The 23,640-nt window shown below is 37.5% G+C and overlaps 1 protein-coding gene across 1 annotated transcript in view; it reads right to left on the bottom strand.

Moving 5' to 3' along the window:
- Nucleotides 1-23,640, bottom strand: part of GABRA2 (gamma-aminobutyric acid type A receptor subunit alpha2) — a 58,233-nt gene that overhangs the window by 29,960 nt on the left and 4,633 nt on the right. The window contains exon 3 of the mRNA XM_075709314.1: nucleotides 1,236-1,303. Within this exon, the coding sequence (XP_075565429.1) occupies nucleotides 1,236-1,303 (68 nt within the window). The remainder of the gene's footprint in view (nucleotides 1-1,235; nucleotides 1,304-23,640) is intronic.

Genomic DNA, 23,640 nt, shown 5'->3' with positions numbered 1-23,640 from the left:
ATAAGAATCATTGCAGAAACTTAAAATCATTGGGAAAAAACACCTCAAGAGAATCAGTAACATATACAGTGACAAAAAGAAAATAAATGTCTATTTTTCCTATGAAACGACTTTTCATGTGCAGCCTCAGTAATGTATTCATCACAATCGAAACAAAGCTTGGAAACTGAAACTATCACACACAAAAAGCAAACAGGAAAAAAAGATACTATATTCTCCAAAGCTATGACTACCTGTTAGTCAGTGAGCAACTAACTTCTAGAATGTACAGCATACCATAAAATATTTAGTTTCATTGCAATCTAGCTTGTAACATCAAGATGCTTCCTGTTTTGTATGATGCATAACCTGAAATTTTTCATAGAAAAAGTAAATATTGCCTGTTTTTAAAAATATTCATTTTTTAATACCTATAGATAGACATAGGTAGTATTTTATATCTCATATATAACCATGAATGTTCAAAACACTTCCAAAAATAATTTCATGCAGGAAATAATTTCTTGCAGGAACGGCAAGAGCAGTTAAAGTAACTTTCAGGTTGTCCTTCCCTTCTTTCCTTTTAGAGATGTTATATCCATGAAGATCTTTCTCCCTGGTATGACACATTCTGCCTAATCTGTGTATGATTTGCAGTGAGCCTACAAAGGACCCCTTGCCTCAGAGTTTTTTCCACTGCTGTTTCATGAAAAACTGTAATCCAGAGCAATATGCTGACAGTTTCTTTCTTTTTAATGTCACTGACTTCCTTTAAATGGTTACTAAACAGTGCAAATTATGCACAGACCTGTAGAACAACACTATGGTGCTGACGACCCAAATTCCAAGCTACAGCTTTCAAGAAGTTTAGCGTAGACTGACTCCAGTCAGGTCCCTCGGATTGTTGCCAACATTAAGTGTGCTCCTACAATGCACCTTTCACTCTAGTTTCATCCAAGAGGAATCCAGTTCACCCATCTCAAGACTGCTCCAGAATATGAACCAAAGTACAGTCAGTGGGGACAATCAGAAGATTCACAGATTCCAAACTAAACAGCTAATACAAGTGTACTTATCATGTAAGATCTACAAACCAATTTCCATTTTTAGAACTACTGGGATTTGGCACTTCCTGACTTCAGTGAAATTATTCCCAATTTGTCCACAATAAGTAAAAGCAGAATACAAGTTTAAAGGAAATTAATAGTATATATCTTACACTATCTACCATATAGGCAAAAGATTCAGAAACTTACCATATCAGTATCTGAAACAGGTCCAAAACTGGTCACATAGATGTTAGTGAAGACTTCAGTAATGCTATCTGGTATAAAAAGAAAAAAACAAGCAAACATTTTAAATTTATAGTACATCTTCAAATCCTCTATACAAAATTACAGGACATTTTGAACAAGTTTCTGTCCCTATTTACTTCTCCTAACCAGTGTCCTGTTGTAAATACTGGGGGTCTCTACCCCACTTAATACAGAGGTTATCAGATGAGAGTTTGTCCCACTGAGCAGTTTGTTTCTGTTAAAGGATTATACAACCATCAGCAACTACACACATATTTCCCATTTCTCCACCAGCAAAAATAACCACAGTCTTGGACTTAACATGGTAGTACAGTTCCAAACACAAAAGGCCTTTGTTGCAGAGGTGTTATCTCCGTTGTTGCACATCATTCCTATTAAAGCCTTTCTAGATCAAGGCTGTTTTCTTCAACCTGAATAGCTTTTTCAAAGCCAAAAGCAAGAAAAAGCTTACAAAGCAATTATTGACTACACCAAATGTAACACTGAACAGCATCCTACTTTTTAATTGGGTATGTTTTTAAGTGGCACATATTTTAACATAATAGTTCCTTCCCTTGATACACAATGTTCCTGATACATTGTTGTGGTACTGTAAATACTATAAGAAAATGTTCTTCCTAATCATTGTAGTCAGACAGCCATGAAATCAGAATATTAAATATTGTACTGCAGGGAAAAATAATTGCTGAGTTTTCTATCTTCAGTTTTCAATTAGGCTCAAAATAGAATGATACTCACTAAGAGGGATAACACACACTTACAGGAAATTTTGTACAGCAGTTGCCAACTACTGTCTGCATTCAAGACAGTCAACACGAGGAGTTGTCTGCCTTAAAGCCAATTGCTGGCTGCAAAAGAAATATTTGAATACAACTAGCTGCAATTTGACTCACCCCAGAATTTCCCATTCCTAAAAAACAATACATCTGCCTGTAATATGAGTGATCCTGCTGTTATGTTATGATTTCCATATTTAATAATCATTTAATACGGCTAGTTAATAGTTTCTGTATTCCTAAAAGCTGCCTTTTGACAAATAGCTGGCATAGGCAAATTTTACTTTTAATTGTAGAGGCCAACGGTATAATCACTGCCCTCTACTGGGAGCAATCAGCAGTGCTCACCCATGACGGCAGATGCTCTACCAGCCCCCAGGCAAAGGCAGGACTGTTCTGTGAGCACCTGCATGGGGAGCAGCGTATTTTCAAAGGGATGTAGCTGCACCCAAAGCAGGTATGTGGTGATACAGCACTTTCAGAAAACTTCCGGAGCGTGGAGGAGGCACATTCCTGCACTCTCATCTTTAAGGAAACTTGAATTTCCATCTCCAGCTGAACACGAGACGTGCTTATTAGAACACAGGACTTTGTAAAGCCTTTCCTACCCAAAAGAATTTTCTTTCCAGGATCATCTCTCCTTTTTAAGCAGATAAATAAAGGCTGACTTTTACTATGTGTCAGTTCAAAAGCACACTTCCCCGCACGTCCTGAGAGATGTTTATTTGTGCGATAGAGACTTCTGTAATCCCATATGCAGCATCCGTACACAGGCTGAGTTGATTTCTGCTCCAAACATCTTACAAACTAAGTTCAAGTCAGTGGACAACAAGAGGTGCTGAGTCTGCGCTGTTTTTAGCATGCAACAAGGATAAAGTATGGGTCTGGATGAAATATCATATGGAAAACACAGGTACCGTTCAGACGACTAGTGACTGCATGTTGCCTGTGGGACACTCTCCAGAAAAAAAGATTATACTCTCCAAATGGTTACCTGGCACAGGCAGAAATGAAATGGAAAAGTGACAAGAGACCTACTCTTCAGGGGGTAAAACAGTGCTGCAGGGACTAACTGAAATTTGGCCTGTACCGTGAAATTTGGCCTGTTACTATAATGACAACACAAAATCTTAATTACAATTCCATGAAAAACATTGGTGTTAGAAAAAACTGACTGAAAAACAATTATCCCAACAGCAGAGAACAATTTCCATTATACTGGTATAATCTGAAGGAACACTACTATAGGCAAAAAAGTCACTTGGCAAATCTTAACCTGTACACACACGTCGTCCCCCCCTCAAAATGGTTGGAAGCATGGTCCTCTTGTAACATCACCCCATTGCTATCAGTTGTTTGCATCTGACATGTTACTTGACACAGGGGAATGACTTCATAATTTGCATATAGTAAGCTACAGGACATGGCATCTTCAGGCTTGCCTTGTATTTTAAGTTTTAATAAAAAAAAAAAGTCCCATACTCTATCATATTATTTCTACATACTTCTGGATACATCCTCCCATCAGAAATGAGCAGAGAAGACAGAGCTGAGAACAAACAAATTGACCGCAGCGTATCATTGAATGCTATTACAACAGCCTGCAGATTCCCCTTGTTGGTGTGCACTACTCCCTTCAAATCACTTCAGATCTCTGGAGCAAAGGATCAAGACTTGGGGAGTGAAGGGGCGATGGATGGGAAGGAGAGGCTTGCTATCCACAGATCCGCCACTGTAAGACCTTCATTTCAGGTTGTCATAATTAAGATAAGCACTTCAATGTATATAAAAAGTCCTGGGGCAAATTCATCCCTGATAGCCTCAGGAATGGGAATGGATGCAAATTAATCATGCACCTTTATTTCTCTTTTGCCAAAACAGCCTTAAACCAGCATAGCCCCAGGCAACGGCGACAAGTGAGCTTCAACGCAACCAGTTGCTCTCTCCCAAAGTGAGGGTTCATCCTGACGGCAGGCACTCCACCAGGCTGCTTCTCCTCATGCAAGAGCCACGCTGCAGCAGAGAGTGAAGGGAGTAGGTAGCAAGTCTTGAAACAGGGTGTGAAAGGGACAAGGGGAGCTGAAAAGTTACAAGAGATGAGAAGACTGAGAGAAAAGGAAGGATAAGAAAACAGAAGAAAGAAAGACAGGGAAAAAGAGAAGAGGAAAGTACACAAAAGAGGAACTGGCAGATTTTAATTTCTGCCTCTTATTTTCCCTCAAAATTCTGCATATTTTGTAAGTTTCCATTCATACACTACATACAAGGAAATGGTCCTTAAAGACAAAAGAAGCTGAAATGTAATAAATCTTGAATTATTCCTGTTACCATCTGTTAGTGTCAGCAGCCTGGGCCTTGTGTCTGTTTCTTCTTTGTTACTTTACATGGTGTTACAGTAAAGATTCCTCTGAATTACAAATTTGAACACAGGATTTCAGAATCAGTGTCTATGAAACGAAAAAATGAATCTTCCTTTTTTACCACAAATATTGCATTGCTTTGAAAGAATACATGCTGTCAAATAAAGTCTGTATTAAAACATACCACTTTGTCCTGCTAGTAACTTACTGAAAACAATTCAGAGGCCCAAAGCACAGTTTCAGACAGACTCTCTAATCAGAATTCATCCAGAAGGCACCACAGTTACAGGCTTTTTATAACTCATGTTCTGTCAAGAACAGCACAAGTCATCACACTTAGCACACTGGAGATTCAAATAGTTCTGGATCATCAGAGCTTGTGGGAAAGCCAATGGAATGTACTCGGCTAAAAAATGTTCAATGCAACGTGTTGGTGTAGAAATCTAGTCTATTTTTCTGAGAAAAATTAAGGACAAGTTTTTTCCACTAGAATTATAGAATCTTTTTCTTCAATTGGCATGTAAGCACATAACTAAAAGGCCTGATTTTCAAAAGTGCTTAAATCAATGGAGGCCTAGTGCTTTTGAAAAACAGCCTAGTTTTCAAAGAACCTCTGTTGGGAGGAGGGGTAGCTGACTCATTTATACTTTTGAGATCTTAAGTTATTCTGAATCACTGCCTTTGAAGGTTAAACAAAGAAACAGGAACAGGAAAGGGTAAGGATATAGTTTCTATTTCTGATGTTTCTTTTAGGGGAAAAAAAATCTCAGGCAAAGAATATAGCAGGTAGGTGCCATCATCACATGAAGTGCTCTGAAATTCAGCAAATGCTATTATAGTATCATTTCTAACTTGCCTTGGTCATAAATGTTAAAAGAGAAGACTTATCTAACTTAGCTTCGGCCATCAGAAGATGGAATCCAAAGGTAAACTGACAAAAAAAGATTCAAGACAGTTAAGAATAAAGAGAGTAAGAAAAACACATCCTATGGAAATAGTAAAGGCAATAACTATTAAGATCATGATTCACATGGTTCTCAAGCACTGGTTTCTTCTGATTCCCTTTCTGTACTTGAACTGTCATGATGTCAATACTGAAAAAAAAAAATCAAAAAGTAAGAAAAAGCAATAAAAGTACCAAATTGCAGAAGATTTATAGTTCCTTATCTATCCTTAGCCGGAAGGTTTACTGTGGGCTTTAATTAGTTTTAGGATTTTATAAACATTAATTATAATAACCTCTCTCTGAAGATAATAATTTTATTATCTTCATTTTTCCATACTTGGGAAGCCGAGGCAGAAGGAGTAAATGAAGTGTAAGTAATGTCAAGTACATGTGTTTACCAAATCTGGCTTCAGCTGTCCAACATTAAGTATCCACACCAGAAAATGTTAACATCATTGACTCATCAAAAATTAGAAGAGGTGTTCAGAGCTTAATTAGAGTTGGTATCAGTGCCTTTGTCCATTCCATTATGCTAACTCTCCTGCTGCTGGGATACCCTTTCTGATGGTCTGAAGTCCTGCTGACTTGTTCCTCAGAAGAAGTGCTGGCTCAGCTGAAGTAGGCTGCTTGGCAGAGAATTTGCAGTGGCTGAAGTCTAAATCAGTCACAGGTTGAGTAATGGAGATGGGCAGAAAAGTCAGATGAAAAGATTCCTCATCAGCATTTACCAACTTGTCAAAACTGGAAATTTCCACAGAGGCAATTCAATTTTGAATGAGTTTCTTTGGACTTCCGCCTGCCAGACAGTTTTCAAAACTTCTCTGCTTTCTTTCAAATGTCCCTTCTCAGCTGCCTGCATCTCTGAAGAGGTACACAGGGTTCCAGTGTCTGCAACATGGGGTAGCTAGACATACAAGGTTGGCCACACCTGAGAGCTCTCCTTTTCCTGTAGAACTCTGAGGCAGGATTATCTTTCTTGAAATAAATTTTCTGAATATTTCTCAAATTTGAGAATGATCTGTGTTTTGCTCCTTCTTTCTCCCCTCTCACCAAAATAATGTATAATGATTTCTTAGCAGAGAGTAGGGACAAAGCATGCATGGTTCATTCTAGGTATGTTTAAAAGAAGAGAAGAAAGGAGTGTGATCATTGTGAAGTCTTCAGAGTGGACCAATAACAATGTTCCAGATGTTCGTTTGCATGAAGCTGGCTATAGCATCCATCAATGTGTCAAGGCTATCTTGACAAGAAAACAGGCTAGTAGATTAGGTTGGACTTTTTTTTGTTATTATTTGAATTTTCAGTCAATAAAACTGTAAATCCAGGGTTTGGGCAGCTAAAATAAAAGGCAATCTGTTTGAGGTAATCCAAAACCATCAAAAGTATTCTTGGTGGGACAGAGCTTTTAAAATACACATACACAGTTCTAATGCATAGCATGAAACAATTTCTTACAAACATTATTTTAAATGTAGAGTAAATACTGCCCAGGAGAACACTGCAGGGCTGTAACTGAAGGGCTGCTACAGCATGCAAAAAAAAAATGTGAAAATAAAATACTGCTCTTTAATTATGTCAACAAAAAATAAAAAAAAGGAAGTCAAGTTGCAGTGCTGTGGGAGCCTTAACTGAGGATTTCTGAGTTTTTGTGGAAGTGCTGTCAAAAGCTTGATGTTAGTTTAATTATTTTGCTATAAAAAATTATTTAACTGGAATTGACATTGTTCTGACATTGTAATATGGTCTCCAAGGGCATGCTTGGCAATGTTGCCCAAAGGCTTTGAAATTGTCATTCATAATATAAGTCTGAAATTGCACAGGTGAAACAGCCAGGGTCTTAATCCATCAAACACTGTTCCAACTCAACATGCTGCCCTTATCTGACAAGCTCCTTAGTGTGTCTGTTGACAGCTCAAGACACTCTGTGGCTGGCAGGGAATGGGGGTCAGAAGAGGTCATGCAACATGGAGCCGTAAGAGCAGCAAAATCCATAGGAATGCAGATGTTTCAAAACACTGTTCTGCCAGTTCTCCTTTATATTTGGTTTTGGTGCTTTATGTGACAGTTTTATCTATCCAACTACTCATCATCTTCATTCATTACCCACTGTTAAATTACAACAGTTTCAAAGCCACATGTGCCTACATAAATACACTTCCAATTTGTAAATTGAAGCCAACAAATTCACTTCCCTCCTTGACTTCAGCGCTTCACTTCCAATAGCCTCACTCTATCCTTGATCTATCGGCAAGACAATTTCTTAATATGAGCCATAAGTAAATGTCTCTTTGAAATCTCCACCTTTAACAAAGCATATGTAGACCAAGCTTACCAGTAAGACCTAGTAAAAGTTACTGTTAACAGTTGCTCTCTTGACTAATGAATCAGGCACTGTACTTGATTTCTCTTGGAGCTGACTGAAACAGGAATATATTCTGGAAAAAATATTATGGAGAAAGATGCAGAAATTGAAAGCCACTAGGCTAACAGACCCCAACTGATTTCCCTCTGAAGAACCGATATCTATTAACAGACATTACATCATATACTAAATAGCTCCATGTAAGGACTATCAGAGACCCTCCAAAAGCCTACACAGAACTCATGAAGCTGGGCAACCCTGTAAAGCAATACCATACTCTTGAAATAAATATCATTATGTCATTTAGACTAAATGAATACCTGGTCCTACGTATAAGCTCATTCTTCAGTTGGATTTTTTATTTCAGAAAAGTAGTATTTATTATTCTGAAATTGAATATAGCTGGTCTAAAATAGCAAGAAAATATAAACCTGAGGGATAATTTATTCAAATACAAAACTTCCCTTAAAAGTGGGTGTATTTTTAGAGATGAGTGAGACTTTTTGACCATTAAAAAACCCACACATTAACCTGGAAAAATATGTTTAGCTTAACTGTCAACATCCTTCTCTTCTGTAGCAAAAAATATGACTTGGAAAACATTTTCAGATACGTTTTTAGCAGATCTAATGTCTTTTTTAGGTGTAGATTACTCACAAAATGTGCACAGAATGAAATGTAGGCATATCTGCAACTCCAATGTGATATATCTCCAGTTCGGTAATCACTCAGATTTGTCCTGTATGTAAAAGACACTGGTGCAAACTGTAAGAGCACTGTTTCCAGCTAGCAAATGGAAAATTAAAAAGTTCTCTCTCTGCCGAGTGATACATTTACATGTTACTAAGATAATTTTCACATGCATATGACAGATTCAGGGTTTAACTCTCACTCAAAAAGAAGAGAAGAGTGCAGATCACATACACAAACATCATCGTTACTATGTTTTCTTCTTTCTCTCTCACTACCAGGAGATTTTCAATTTGCAAACCTTATTGCTTCAGGTAACAAAATTAAACACATTTCCAAAGGGTCCTATGAATGAAGAGCCTTGGATACAAGTGACATTTGAAGTGCAGTTTTAACTTCATTATAGGCTTCCTCTGCAAGTTTGAGAAAGTCACTCAAGGGTAGGGCTAACGACTGATTTTGGTGCCCAGTTATCTCTTTAAGTATATTGGGCAAGCTCCACAAAGTTATTTAAGCTCCAAGTTTCCACTTAAATCAACAAAAGTTAATCTGAATGTCTCTGTGGTCCAGAACATAATGACTAAATTTTGCACTTATATTTGTCTGAATCCCCTTTAGTCCCAAATTCCTGCCTAACATTGTCAGTACCTCAAATTCCCTGGCTGCTTATATTTCCACCTCAAGGCAAAAATATCCTGACGCTGCCAAGCAGCTTAAAGAACTGGCTCTCAACCAAGTCCCAACGAGTTCCTCAAACTATAAATAATTACAAATTTACTGGGCCAGACACACTTTGAGAGAGAAAGCAGGAAAACAAGCAAGAGGCTGATTCCACAGCCTAGCAGTACTCATGGGACGTAGCAGACATAAATTGAAGTCTCTGCTCAATATCTAATTATTTACACAAAGCAGAACAACTCCCTTCAAAGACTGAGGAAGCATGCCCTATCTTAGAAAATTCACCTTTGTGGTCAAGACAGACCCTGACACACAGTAACTTGAGTTCATCTTTCCGCTTTAAGTCAGGGCATGCACTTGACAAAGAGGTACTCTCTCACACACACAAGTTTCCATCGTCCCAGGCTGTCAGCTAGTCTCATGGCTCTTTTCAGGTAAAGAGGAACGGCATGAGCTCTAGAGGGGGCACACCACTGTGAACAGATGAAGCGGAGGCTGGTAATGTTTTCCCACCCAAACTTGGATGTTTCACCTCTGTTGGTAAGAAAAGGCTTCAGCTGCAGGCCTCTCTTCAGCATTTTTTAATTGGTTAGCTTGACAGATCCCCACTCAGTTTATTGACTTTATGAAGCACTTTTGTAGACAGTTAAGGCTATGCCTACACCATTTCTGAGGTGTGCCAACATGGCTAGTTTTCCCCATGTTCCACAAAGGAGACCTCGCTGTTTGAAGCAATGAATTCCACTATACATGGGGTCCAGGAGATGTAGGCATTGAAAAACCTAAGGTCTCAATCTGTATGGGGCTGATTGGCCAAAGATCGTGAATGGCTCTACAGTCCAGCAGTACAAAACATAGGTCTCAGTTCATGTTCTGACACATATGTAGATATTTTATATAAAGTAAAACATCTCCAGAGGAAGAAACCACTCTCCCAGAATGATCAAACACCCTGTGTCAGTTAACAGAGTTGGAAAGTGGGAGACATGGCTTTAGATCTCTTTTCCAAATCTGGTAGAGAATAAATAAGGTGTTTAAGCTAGAACATACTTCATCCCTGATGAGAAGGCTACTGTACTGACTGGTGCAGCCTATATCACATCAGGCCAACAAATAAGCCAGTGTCTAGCTTGAATCCTGCCAATACTTAAACATGGAAGAGAGTTTGAAGCAACCCAGAAGTGCATAACTTAATTGGTTCTTTGCATGGGGAAAAGAAGAAATGTAGATACTCTCAGTCATTACTGTTGGACTTCATAGACTTCTGGCACCTTAAGCAACATTTTGACAATCTCAGATGTATCAACTTCCAAGTGATTAAGACAGCAATTAACTATCTAGACATCTTTCTGGAATTTTTTCCCTACCTTTTAAACAGAGTATTCCTCCAATTTACAGGTTCATTGTAAAGATATTAATACAATATGGATGCTTTGGTTGTATAAACATTTGAGACAACTGAGTAATTATAAATAGCAGTCTTGACTATGGTACAATTAACAAAGGCAGGAAAAAAATGTTGAAAATAGGAACAAGAAGGAGTGAATGAAAACATTGGGCAGGGCAATCTAAACACATGGGGGAGGTGAAATCTGTTCCCATAAAGCCAGACTACCATGGAATCCACCAAATCTCAATTGTTCCCTTTTCATTACATCCTCACACACCAAGAAGAAAAGGAAAAAGAATTAAAAAGTATTCAGCTCTAAAATAAACAACAAATGTGAGTAATTTTTAGTTGGAATTGCACAAAATGTTCAATAGAAACACCAAAAGTGAAAACGTAGTTGAGTATGGCAGGAAGAAACATGATCTTACTGAGATGGGTTACTTAGAAGGTTGAAGTAAAATTAACTTAGCTAACACACAACATATTTGGCAGCAAACCAAAACTACTTGGCATTCAAATGAAAAATAAAACATCAGCACTAAACCTTATCCCTTTAGACACTACAGCTTCCATCAGGATGCAAAGAGATTGTATATAATAACCAGGCCGAGTAACAAATGGGACTACTGCATTGTTTAGATCAACTGGATGAGCATGATAAAGCTCAAATGAACCAGACTGCCCCCACACTGTCTAAAGAATGAGACAGAGGAAGACAAAGAGAACAAGAGCACTCAAACAAGTCGGGAAATGGGAAGGAGCAGACTTTAATAAAGTGGACCAGTAATTATTTGGACCAACCTGAATTGGTCTCATTACACAAGTAGGGATGGCAAAATTATTACTCCCATGCAACCATATTTCCATCTACTCTGCTTAGACGCTTGTGCTATTAGAAAGGAAACCATAACATGCAGGTAAGGCAGAACAATGCCCCAAATTATTTCAGATTTTAGAAACTGATATTCAGAAGTCTTTCTCTCTTTTTTTTTTTTTTAAATGTTTGAATTTTATGACCTCGGCACTTAGAGTCATGGAACACCCTGTCAAATTCTGCTGCATTATCCTTCTAGGCTAATTTCAGGTTTAATCTCTGTGCTTTATTCCAAGTCACAGCATTTATAAATCATCCCATTTGATACACTCACCCTGCCAGCCCCTCCTGTACTCCAAAACACATCTCCCCATAACAGGAGTATCATTTTAAAAAAGCAGCAGCTTCAGGTTTCTTCTTACAGCCATGAAGTGGCCAAGTCTGGGCTTCTTAAGATATGCCTTTATTGCACAGTAGCTCCTGACTCACTTGATTTTAATTGCTAGCTTATTTGCTTGTTCATCTCCTCTTACACAGGTCCAGGTGCTTTTCTAACCAAGATCACTCAGCCTAGATTTTCGCCAGGTTAGATTTCACGAGCCATTTTGGCTTATGCTGGTAACATGTCAACTTGCCAGGGAAAGTACAAGTTACGAGAGGCTGCTCTTCTTCAGTACCTTCCCACATTCCAAACATTAAAAAAACCCCAAATTCTCATAATTCCCTGGAAGAACATCAGAAGTCAAAGTCCTTCCACATCAAGGACATGTGAAATGGCTGCAGAACTCACACTCCAGTTACCAAGAAACTGCGATAATGCATACATAATACATACAGTATTTCACCCTTTGGCTACACACTACTTTTTCTAAGCTAAAACACACTGTCACAGTGCTTATTACCCTTGTTAATTATTTAATGAAGATTTGGGTAGCATGCCAGAACCCACTGAAGTCAGTGAAAAAGGCTTCCCCTGGTGATGGCCTATTTCAGAGGAAGCCTTTGGAGAATGCCTGTATCTGTGGTCAGGCATGGCAAAAAGAGTTGGCACCCTGGAGCTGACAGAAACCAGAATGAAGCTCTGGGAAGAACAGTCTTGCTTGTTCTGTGGCAAACACTCGTTGTCACCAGAGGTCAGCATCTTCCCAAGGCTTGCTGTTACCAGAGCAAAGTGTGAAATTCATGTGTTCTGAAGTCCCAAAGGCTGACAGAACTCCTCTAGAGATCAACAGACTTAAGAAAGCATTGAAGAAGACGATCCTTTCAGACAGATTAATTTTACTCTCCATGTATAGTGCCTGGTTACTACAGTCCTGGATCGTACAGTCATTAAAAATGGAGCTACAGTTCTCTTATCTTCTGCTAGCCTTGTACTTTGCATTCAAGCATGACAGGAACCAATGGTAGAAAAAGGTAGTGCCTTTATTTAATAGAGCTATGTATTAGTGGGCATTCTTAATGCATTTTTTGCAGCAGGAGCTTCAGATATATTTTTAAGAGGTAACACTGTACAAAATTCTGTAATAGCATTTTAGAAGATTGTGACACACTGTCAAAAAAACCAGACAGCATTCTAATCCTTCTATCAACAAGCCAGCAGTTGCTATTTTAAGCCAGGTGAAATAACTATGAAGTACAGGAAATTAATGTTTATCCAGACTAATATTCTCAAAAAAGCTAGCATGGACTTACTAAAGTCAGCTGGAGGTTGTGTGTATGTTAACACCTTAAATACCCAGGGTGCAAAAGAACAGGTAGGCACACTTTTTCTTTACACTTCCCTGATCCCCACTGTTGCTGAAATGCAGAGGAAGGAGGAATAGAAGTATGGGTTTTGAGACACAGCGCAAATCAGACTGTCTGCTAAGCTGCCTTTTTTTATTCTTAAATTTTTTTTTGTTTGGCAGGACAACCCATGGGATGGTCATGGATAATAAGCCTCTCGCTAAACAGGAGTCCTGACAAATGACAAGTTCATCGCTTGACCCAACAGAGAATCATATTAATACTTAAATCGAACAAGTATCCCCCAAATGAGAAAAAAACAGTAATATGGACAGTAACAGGGCAATCTTTTTTCAAATCCCATTTTAACATGTTACAGAGTTGTCAGTTACTCTTCTGTTATCTGGTTAATAATAATAATAAAAGGTCTTAGATTAAGGCTGTGTAATGTGCCTATAAGAAGTGTACTGTAGTACTCCGAAGTCCCACAGCTGAGTCACTTGAATGTCTCCAAGCCACTTTACAGATAGCAGCGTTTCCCAGAATCTCCTCTAAAACATACTCCCAGGATACTCCCAGAGCTTAGATTAAGCAGCCTCAAATTTGCCTTTTATGGTTGCCTGTGACAAGAGAATTCCCCTCTGGCTGTCCATGGGACTTTCAGAACCCATCAGGCTTCTATATGTGGAAAAGCTATATATTTGGGACAAAAATCTGGTTTTAAAACTAAATTAACAGTTTGGGGTTTTTTAACAGTCAGAAAATACAAAACAGGGTTTTTTTTCTTTGAAACAATGCCTCATATGAGTTTAATTAGAATCCAGTTTCTTAAAGTGCATACTCTTCTAAGCAGATACTATGGCTTTGTGATAATGCAGACAGCATCTACCACAGAATATTATTTTAAAACAATTGGTTATTTTAAAAATAGCATATTATGCAGTAGCAAACAAGATTATCTGTTCATTTTTTTATGGTCAACTAAAGACAAAATACCTGGCAAAAATAATAAAGAATTCTCTGACAGCTTTTAGCACCCAGCAGATGGAAAGGGATTATTAAGGATGTGACCATTCCCTTATCTCAGACAACAGGCATTTATATTTCTCCCTTCTCATGTTTATTTATTTATTTATTTTTCCAGGGGAAAATATCTTCCCTTTTGTTCAGAAACTGCATGAGGCAATGCAGTACGAAGTTCACATATAAAGATCTAGTAGAAAGAAGTTCATTGTCTGGTACTCAATTAACAGTATGCACACTGATAAGGGCAGTCCATGAAATGCCATGGCACGCCCTCAGGACGGCAGAGAGGTTTTATCAACACAGCACTGAATCTAAGGCTCAAACTTCTGGCTTTCCTCATTTATATACTCCACACTACAACTCCTCAGCCGCTTCTCATACAGAGGGACTTCATTCTTCATTCAGTGAGCCTATATATTGTGAAAAGCATTAATTACTTCAAATAATGAGAATAAAAAGGCATCTACAGTAGCCTTTAGACTGCCAGTCAGAAGGAAATATCTAGAACATTAGGCTGGTGTATTCAGGGCAGGAACTGTCCCTTCAATCCACCTCCAAATTCTTAAAGAGAAACACAGACTCTCCTTCTCCCTCCATTCCCTTTCTGCTCTCTGGTGGTGTGCTGAAAGGCTCACACACTTGAGGGAATGGAAAAGGATGGCTCTAATAACTCCCAATCTCCTGATAGAAGTGGTCTGAAGAACCTATTATCTTAGGACAAGTGAGAATGGATACAAGAAAGAAAAAATGGGGAATGTGTTGAAAGACAACTACCTCTCTTGGATCAGAGAATCAGCACCAAGAAATGGAGACCAACAAAGAAAAAAAGAACTCCTAACAACAGGGCAACCTCTTAGTCAGAAGATACATTGCTTTTCTGACATTCAGGTATTTAAGGGATCAAGAGGATGCATTTTTTTTAAATTAAAATAGAAGAAGAAGGTGTTGCAGGCAGATAGGTAACTCCAGGAAACTACATTCGCATGAAAGATCACAAATGCGAGCAGTCTATAAACACTTCAAGAAAGAAAAAATAGGCATTTCAAAAAACAGCTTATTTAGAAGTCATCTTTCCAGGTGGAACATATCTTCTGTATAAATCACTCCACTCAGGTCAAATCTGTGTTAGAAATTATGTGACCTGTAAACCAGAGCACTGTACTGGGGCCTGGAGACATGAATCTGTTCCATTACTGGTGCTGGATCATACCTCCCAGTTACTTCACCCTCATGTCCCTTTTGTATTTACTCAGATATAAAAGTCACCCCTTTTGCAAAGTAGTCTGAGTTCTCGGATACATTTTCAATGTCACTGCTGTGAGAAAAGCCACAATGTACATATAATGGATATGTGGGTTTTACAGCGTATATCAGTTTTTAACTGATTCTTATTGAACTATATGTGTCAGAACATAGTGAAGGTCAGTGGTTCAAGGCACTGAATTTGGATTGCGATCAGCTCCGTTAATCATAACACTACAAGATTACAACATACTTAACTTCAGCTTGTAAAAAACACAGATTAAGCAGATGGAACATGGGGCATCCATGTTTTTCCCAAACAAACTGCAGATTAGGATGCATGATCTCTACTGGTTCAACAAAAAAATGCACGTGCAAGACCCAATATATATGCAAGGACATAAAAAAGAAATGTAATTTGGATGCAATTTGGATGCAACTAAATCCAATCTCTGATTGCAGCTACACAACTTTGCTAAAATGTTTCATGTCCTCTGATGTGCACAATAATCCCAGGTAAGAGCGAAATTGATTTACACTGCTTTCACAGAGTTAACTGCTCTAATTATTAAATAGCCCTCAACATATGGCAAGGAATTATGGAATGTAAATCAAGAGGCATGTGCTACAAAGTAATCATGCAAATGGTTCCCAAATAGCAACACCGCTTCCAGAAGGTTAGCAAAATCATGTCTTCCTGATGTACAGACAATTTCAGAAAACTAGCGCTGACATACTCTGCGTTATAAAGCAAACTATTATTAGGATGACAGTGGTAAACAAAAGTTCCTTTAGCTTGTGATTAATTTAATTCAAGCATTAACCTGAAAAAAAAGACATAAAAATGTGTTTAAAGATTAATCTTGGCATATTAAAGTGCTTTGATTCTTGTCATTAAAATTTATTAGAATTTTGACAATATGAATTCAAAATCTTCTGCTGATGTTTTAATTTAGCAGGCTGGTGAATTGTACAGCAACACAAAACTTTATCCGATATATCCTTTATAGCTGCTTTTTGAGACAGATGACTCATTGAAAAACATTAATGCCAGAAATTTAAATACATGCATATACCATAATGATAAAGCTGCTTATGTTATTCTACTTTCAAGTTTCCAAGGGATATTCAAAAAAACTATCATTCATCTGTCTTAATCTGCTAGTTGTTTAAAAGTGGCCCATATTTAGTATCACCATTTTACCTCCCTCCTTTACTCTCCATCTCTTTTGTCCTGCCCTCCTGCCCTGTTCCTTGGCTCATAGTAGTTTTTCACCTTGGCTTGTATTATCCTAATGCTAGGTTGTTGAAAAACAGTGTTATGTTCTATTTCATATCTGTTTCTTGGAGTCTTTAGAAGCTACTGTGAGATACTAATAGTAGCCATTAATCAGAGCTACTAATACCAACAATTAATACAGACCAAAATACTGTAAAAAACAAAGCAGATGCAGTTTTAATGTACAGGCAATTACAATGTCCTTCTGCATGATCCTTGTTGATTAAATACCTCTCTCTCTACATATTACTAGTTCTAAAAATCGTATGCACTAGATTGTGCATTGAAAAGGTTATTGTTAAAAATGTTCATGAAATGGTGGCACTCCAAGAAAACAGAAGCAGGAATATCTAGTCAGGAATACTGCCAGAAGCAAGAGATCTATCTCAGACCACTGAACACCACCAACAAAATTGTACTGGCACAAAAGGAAGGCCATACAGTCTGTGGGTAAGGGATCTTTGCTTTCTACCAACCCAGGAATCTGCCTTCGCATCATTTCAACAACCCCAATCCAGTTTCATTAGATATAGAATTTTTCAGGCAGCTGGATGTAAGCGACTGTCCCTGGGAGGAGGGCAAGGCAAGTCTGAGTTTCATACCACAAAAAAAAAAAAAAAAAAAAAAAAAAAAAAAAAGACAAAATCAGACAGATGTATCTACTTGGCATGTCTGGCCTGGATTTGGGGAAAGCTATATTTAGATGGAGTGACATAAATTCATGGAATTTTGGTCAAAGAAGAGAGCTGGGCATTTTCTGAAAGAATGTGTTAAATAGATAGGTATTTAGAAAGGGAAAAGGCAACTATGAAAACAGAAGAACAAAAAAAGGAAAACCTCCATCAGGATACTTCAGAGGGGCAGGGTTTAGAGGTTCCTGGGTGCTTCCTGAGAAGGTGTTGAGCTCTAAGATACACAGTGTTGTATAGCTTTTCAGTTCCCTGTATGCTACCCATCTAATGATGACAAAGTAAACTGGGAATGATTCAATGAAATACAGTGCCTCTCCTTTAAAATACTGTCTTTTCCCATATTTAATGCTTTTCAGGACTCCAGGTTATGGTGATAGTGGGAAAAATGTGGCTAGGATCACTTTTAGTCTATTAGTCAAGTCCCAGCTTCTGCTGAATGTCAGAAAATACAAGGCAAATCTGCATTTTTCCAGACCTTTCCCGTTTACCCCAAATCTTCTGTTCTTCACAGTGGACTGTTTATGAATAATAAGCTCAAGAGTTGTACCACACTGTGCATTCTGCTGTCCACAGACAGTCTAAACCTCTCGTCTACACAGGTATTTTTATTCAGCTGTATCTTCCAGAACTGACATTCTAAATTTAATTTTTTCACAGTTGCCAATTAGGATGGAAAACTTCAGCCATTATTTCAATGTCTTGCTGGTTGTAAGTCACAGAATCTTAGAATAATTCATTTTAAAAAGCACCTTTGGAATGTCCAAAGCAGAGCCAGTTCTGAAGACAGATCAAGTTGCCCAGGTCACATTCCATCAAATTTTGCGTGTCTCCACAAAGATGGAGACTCCACCACTTCTCTGAGCAACCATTACCTCTGCGACTGTGTTGAAAATCACCATCATTGGTCTAATAGTTATGAGCTTGCCTAATAAAGCTAAGGAGGACAAAAAAAAGTAATATTTCTTCATTTTTGTATCATTTTAGATTATGTCTCATAAATAAGGATAGTATTGTTACACTGTTTTCACCACAATCAGGCCTTGAATGGAGTAGAAACCTGTTGTGCTATTCAGAATATAAATACATAGTAAGAGGTGTGTCTCATGGCAGTTTTTATTTATGGGGTGCTAAAATACAGGAAATATACTTAAATATATATTTGCCATTAGAGGCTGCAAGAACTAAGGTTAAAAACCCCAAACTTTTCTACACAAAGAAGCTGAAGGAGTTCTGCATGTCCATTTAATCTCAAGTTTTTAGTTTCCATTGAAAATAAAATATGAAAACTTGCCAATGAATTGTCTTGAAAGAAAGTTACGCATCACTATTTGCTTAAATATTAGTTGTTGTCACATTAGCAGAAATCAACATCACCAAAACAGTGATGTCTACTCATATCACAGTATGATGTAACTACCATTTTTCCTTAAATCAAACATACTCCTAAGGTCCATTGTTCCAGCTCTGTGAAGAACAGCGTATTCCAAACATTGTCTGTGTCCTAAAATCTAAAATCAAAAATTCAAAGAGCGTCAATGCTTTTATTAACTGCTGGTTTAATAGTTCTTCACCAAAACTTTCTTAATACCTTTAGGTGATTATACAATTGAATAAGAAATCTTGATAGCTTCCTTCTTACATTCTTTAGTTAGCACTCTTTTTTTTTGGTATGCCTTTTTAAAGAAAAGATTTTAAATGTAACTTTCTATGTGTCTCCTATACAAAGAATTTATGAAACTGAGTACTCCATGGCTACGTTACAGCAGTAAACATTCAAGGACTTCCCTGATATTGTTTATAAGTACACCCTTTAGTGTAACCCAGAATACTATTAATTTTGTATTACAAAATGGGTCTTTGTTGCTACAGAATGACTAACACTTTTTTCATTGTAAGCAACATATACATTGATTGCTACATTTTAAATTCACTTTTTGCTTGCTTAAAATCCACTACTAAAAATCGATGAAATCCATTAAAACCCCCCAAAGATATCCTGCATGAATTTCTAATGTGCTTAAATATTTCTGAAAATGTTTCAGTTAGATTATTTAAATAATAATTATATTTCCAATTCAGGTGGCATTACACAAATTGTATCATTTCACAAGGGTAATAAAAATTTTGGAACTATAATATTGCAATCCTTTGGTACTCGACTATTAAAACTACTCAGCCTGAGTGAGAAGCAGCTTCATATTTGGATAGCAAACTCATTGCAAGATTTATGTAACATGACAAGACGCCTTAGTGGGAAGCAGTCAACAGTAGAATACCTTGGATATCAGCAAGGCCACTGCTTTTCAACCAGTTTCTAAATAACCCAGAATAAAAATATCGCTGAAAAAAGGTGATGTTTGGCTTAGCCCATCAAATCTGGCTGAAAAATTAAACCATCCCATCAGTCTGATTTACAATGACTCCAATGAGCTCCACAGAAATCTGCAGTATCTGCTTTCATGTCTTCCTTGTAGCTGAGATAAAAGTAAGCAAAGCCTTAATTCAGCCTTGGTGTCATCAGCAGTATTGCCAGTATTAGAAGCAAATGCTGATGCTTTGCCAGGGACAAAAAAAAAAAAAAGGAAAGTACTGAATATACAAGTTTCAGTGAACTGGGAGATCCTCCCAGACAAGCTCCTTTATAGGCATATAAACCTTACTGTAACGTACCTAGATTTTTGTTAACTCTTGTGAAGCATAGCATTTTGCCACTTTGCACAGTGCAACACTTTCTCCGATTGCAATACTCTACACAGTTGTAACATTAATTTTATTTTGATATCTTCATTGTTGATTTATCCACAGACTTTCAATAAATAAATAAATAAATAAATAAGCTTTGTTGAGCTCCTCAGCCACTATCCTATCCTACATTATTTTTGCTGGTTTGTTCTTCAGCATCACAGTTTCTGAGGGTTTTTTATCCTTTCACTTTCTTAATGATTCATTCCCTAGAATGCTTATAGCTACTGAGTTAGTCCTGTTCTTGGATTTTAACACCACCTGCATGCCCTGGATGACTAATTAAATGATATTTTAATATCCTGTTCTCTATTGCTTTTCCATTTTTTACAAGGAATGTTTTTTGTCAATATACATTATCCACAACTATAACATAATTAATCTGAGTTTCTCGGTGAGTCCTCTGAAAGCACTATTATGGCCAGACTCCATGTGACCCTTCCAGGTATGCCCAAGAAAGAGCATACAGTAGTTTACACCTTTGTATCCTGGCATAACTACATTGATAGTGGACTTTCAGAAAATGTAAGTGCTGCTCTGAATTGCTCTGCACTAGCACTGGCAGAGAGACATTACCATTTCCAAAAGACTAAACTGGAGCAATTAAGAGCTAAGGAACCAGAACTGTGCAGGAGAACTGCTCTTTCCCCTTTAAAAACAGTAGTGAAAGCTTTTCTGTAGTGTTCTGCAGCAAAAATCATCAAAGGACCTTCTTTTAGGATACTCTGAACGTGTACTAAGCATGACGAGGCTGACAAACACCACTAAGTTCTGAATGCCCAGCTACGGGATTGCTACAGCTACAAACTCTTCTAAAGCTGATTAAAAACTCTGAATCACAGACATATATAAACATACTGCCCCAAATTTAATATATTCCAGATTATGAGCATATGATCATGGCCTTGTTTCCTGGAAACTGAAGACACAACTCTTTGATAAACACATACACACACACACATACATATATATATATATATATATATATGTATATATTTCTCCTGATCTGGGGGGGGGCGCGGGGAAGAGTTTTCTGTGAAAAAAATGTTGGTTTTCGCTGTTAGCTCATATTGATGAGCACATCATACAACTTTTAATCACCGAGTCTGATACTCTATGCTACTACACCAATTTTATGCAATAATATATCCAGTGCTGCAAAGATGAATGATCATACCCACAAGTGCTTACTGCTCACCATCTCTCTGATAGCAATAATCAGCAATAATCCATCTCGGTTCTCTTCAGTTTTCCTGCTCAATTTATTTACAAAATGTTGTGGAAAAAAAGGTTTTGGTATGTCTCTAAGTGAAATGTGGTGGGGATTCTTGTTTAAAGCAATCAGAACATCTGAAAGTCACCTTGCAGCAGAGATGGATCCTTCAAAATGGAACCACAGTGGCTTTTAGTTTTCACCTACATACTGTCTGGTCTTCCTCGTTTTTTTTAATAACCAACATTCACCTCTTCGGTTACAATGAGAATGCCATTCCTGAAGCTGGTGAGGCTGACCACAGTTTGTAGAAAGATCCTCAAATAGTATAAATTTGCATAGCTCTTTTCAATGTCAATATGGCAGTTGAAAATCTGGCCTTCAGGCTATGGATTCCAGTCCTCTGCCCTTGTAAATTCCCTTTGTGGTTCTATTCAAGAATTAAATTTTATATTTTCTAAGTCTTGTATTCAATTATATTTCCTAAATTTTGGAGAGTAGAACAGACAGAAGTTCTGTAGCTGCTGGAAATGACCAATTTCAAATGTGAGAAAGCAAAGCAGGCTGAATAGCTTATGGAGATGGCAAGATTACTTTAGTATCCAACATGATATCAAAATTCTAGCACCATCTCCATTCCTTCTCCCTCCCTTCCTCATTTTAATCTTTAAAAAGAAGCTACCATTTTAAAAAATATGTATGATTTGCTGATACACCTAATACACAAGAACATCAACATATTAAAAGACAGGATTGCCTTAATCTATGTCCCTTTTTCCTTTAATCATGTCTGTCCATGGGGCAGAGGAAAGCAGACAGAGCAGACAGATACTTCAATCACTTCCAGATTTGAATGCAGCTGTATCTCAACTTCAACATTCAGTTGTCTCATTTGAAGATCTAAATTCTCTTTTGGTCCCTTGCTTAGTTTTAGTGTCCATTGTTTTGTGGATTTCTTTTTCTATATGCTAATAAAAATCAAAGGATTTATGGAAAAGTGCTACCATAAGTGCCTTGCAAACATTACGGCAAATAAATAGAAGAAAATACCTTCATGATTTTGAAGAAAATCATAAACAATCAAACTCTTCATGACTTGTCATTTGCGTGGCTGTATTTCACACAAATTAGTGCTAATGAGATAGGGAATTTGTTTTGAAACCAAACTTGTAATTTCTTTTGATGTCTAAACAGAAATGGCATGGAATGTTTGGGTAAAATAGTTCATCTCAGAACTGAAAGTGCAGTCAAGAGTGTTCCAGCTGCAACCCTGTGATTAGTGTACAGTGAGTACAGAGAAAAATTTATCTCCCCTTGAATGCCCTCATGCCTATCCATATCAACACAGTAGGCCGGGGTCTTATCTAAGTCATGTGAGATGTCTCTGGCTTCAGGGGACAGTGCAGTGTCTATATTTCCCTGCCCACACCCATTTTGCAGGCTATTTCATCACTATAGTGTTCATGCATCATTCAAGGATCCCAGCTGCTAGGACAGCCAATAGCCAACAGCCAAAACCTGTTTATATGACAGAGCTGCATCACCATAGAAAACAGCTCTGAAGTGTATCGATGTATCAGTAAAGCATCAAGTTACATACTGTAAGTACTCACACCAAGCCTCCCAGTAAAATTAATTCTAAATCTATGCCTAAATTCAAGAATAAATTCCCAAACACACAATTACTTAGTTGAATTCATATACAGCCTTTGAAGGAGCCTATACGTTTCCATTTTGTTGGTGAATAATTAAAATGCCAGTGGTAAGATAAGGTTTTTCATTATTAAAAACATTTTTGAGATTAATAATTCTTTACAATAAGCTGATTTTTTTTCTGTAAGACATCTCTGAAAATGTATTTCACAACAGGTGAAAGTGGGCTGGTGAACAACTCTTGCTTTCAGAAGACTTTAAAAGAATCCATCTCAGGCCCTGGACTATTTCTGTTGTAGCACATGTTAGGCCAGATTGTGATCTCAGTCATAGTAGTGTAGCAGGATAATGCAAGCTGCCATGCCAAAGTAAATGCTCTACTGGTTTCAATTGAATTATTTCAGATTCATATAGATGCAAGTGGAACAGAACTGAGACTAAATATATTAAATTAATGACATGTGGCATGGTCAAAATGCAGTAGTCTATGCAAAAACACTTGTAGAAACTATCAAGACTCACTAGGCACACAGCGTCTTAAAAAAATATGAATGATTTCCATTTTTATTTTCAGAGCACAGGTTAACAGAGAAAAAGGAATAAAGTGCTAAAAAAATCCTGAAATATGAAACTTCATAATTACTAAGCATTATGTGCAAAAGCATTGTTTTGTATATTTCATGTCATGGATTGTCACAACCGGCTTTTACAAGTGTCCTTTTAAACTATAAGAATCTGTCCATCCACAACTGAAGTA

Source organism: Pelecanus crispus, chromosome 4 (genome assembly GCF_030463565.1).
Source record: "Pelecanus crispus isolate bPelCri1 chromosome 4, bPelCri1.pri, whole genome shotgun sequence".
Lineage (NCBI taxonomy): Eukaryota > Metazoa > Chordata > Aves > Pelecaniformes > Pelecanidae > Pelecanus > Pelecanus crispus.
This window is presented reverse-complemented; position numbering and strand designations above follow the sequence as displayed.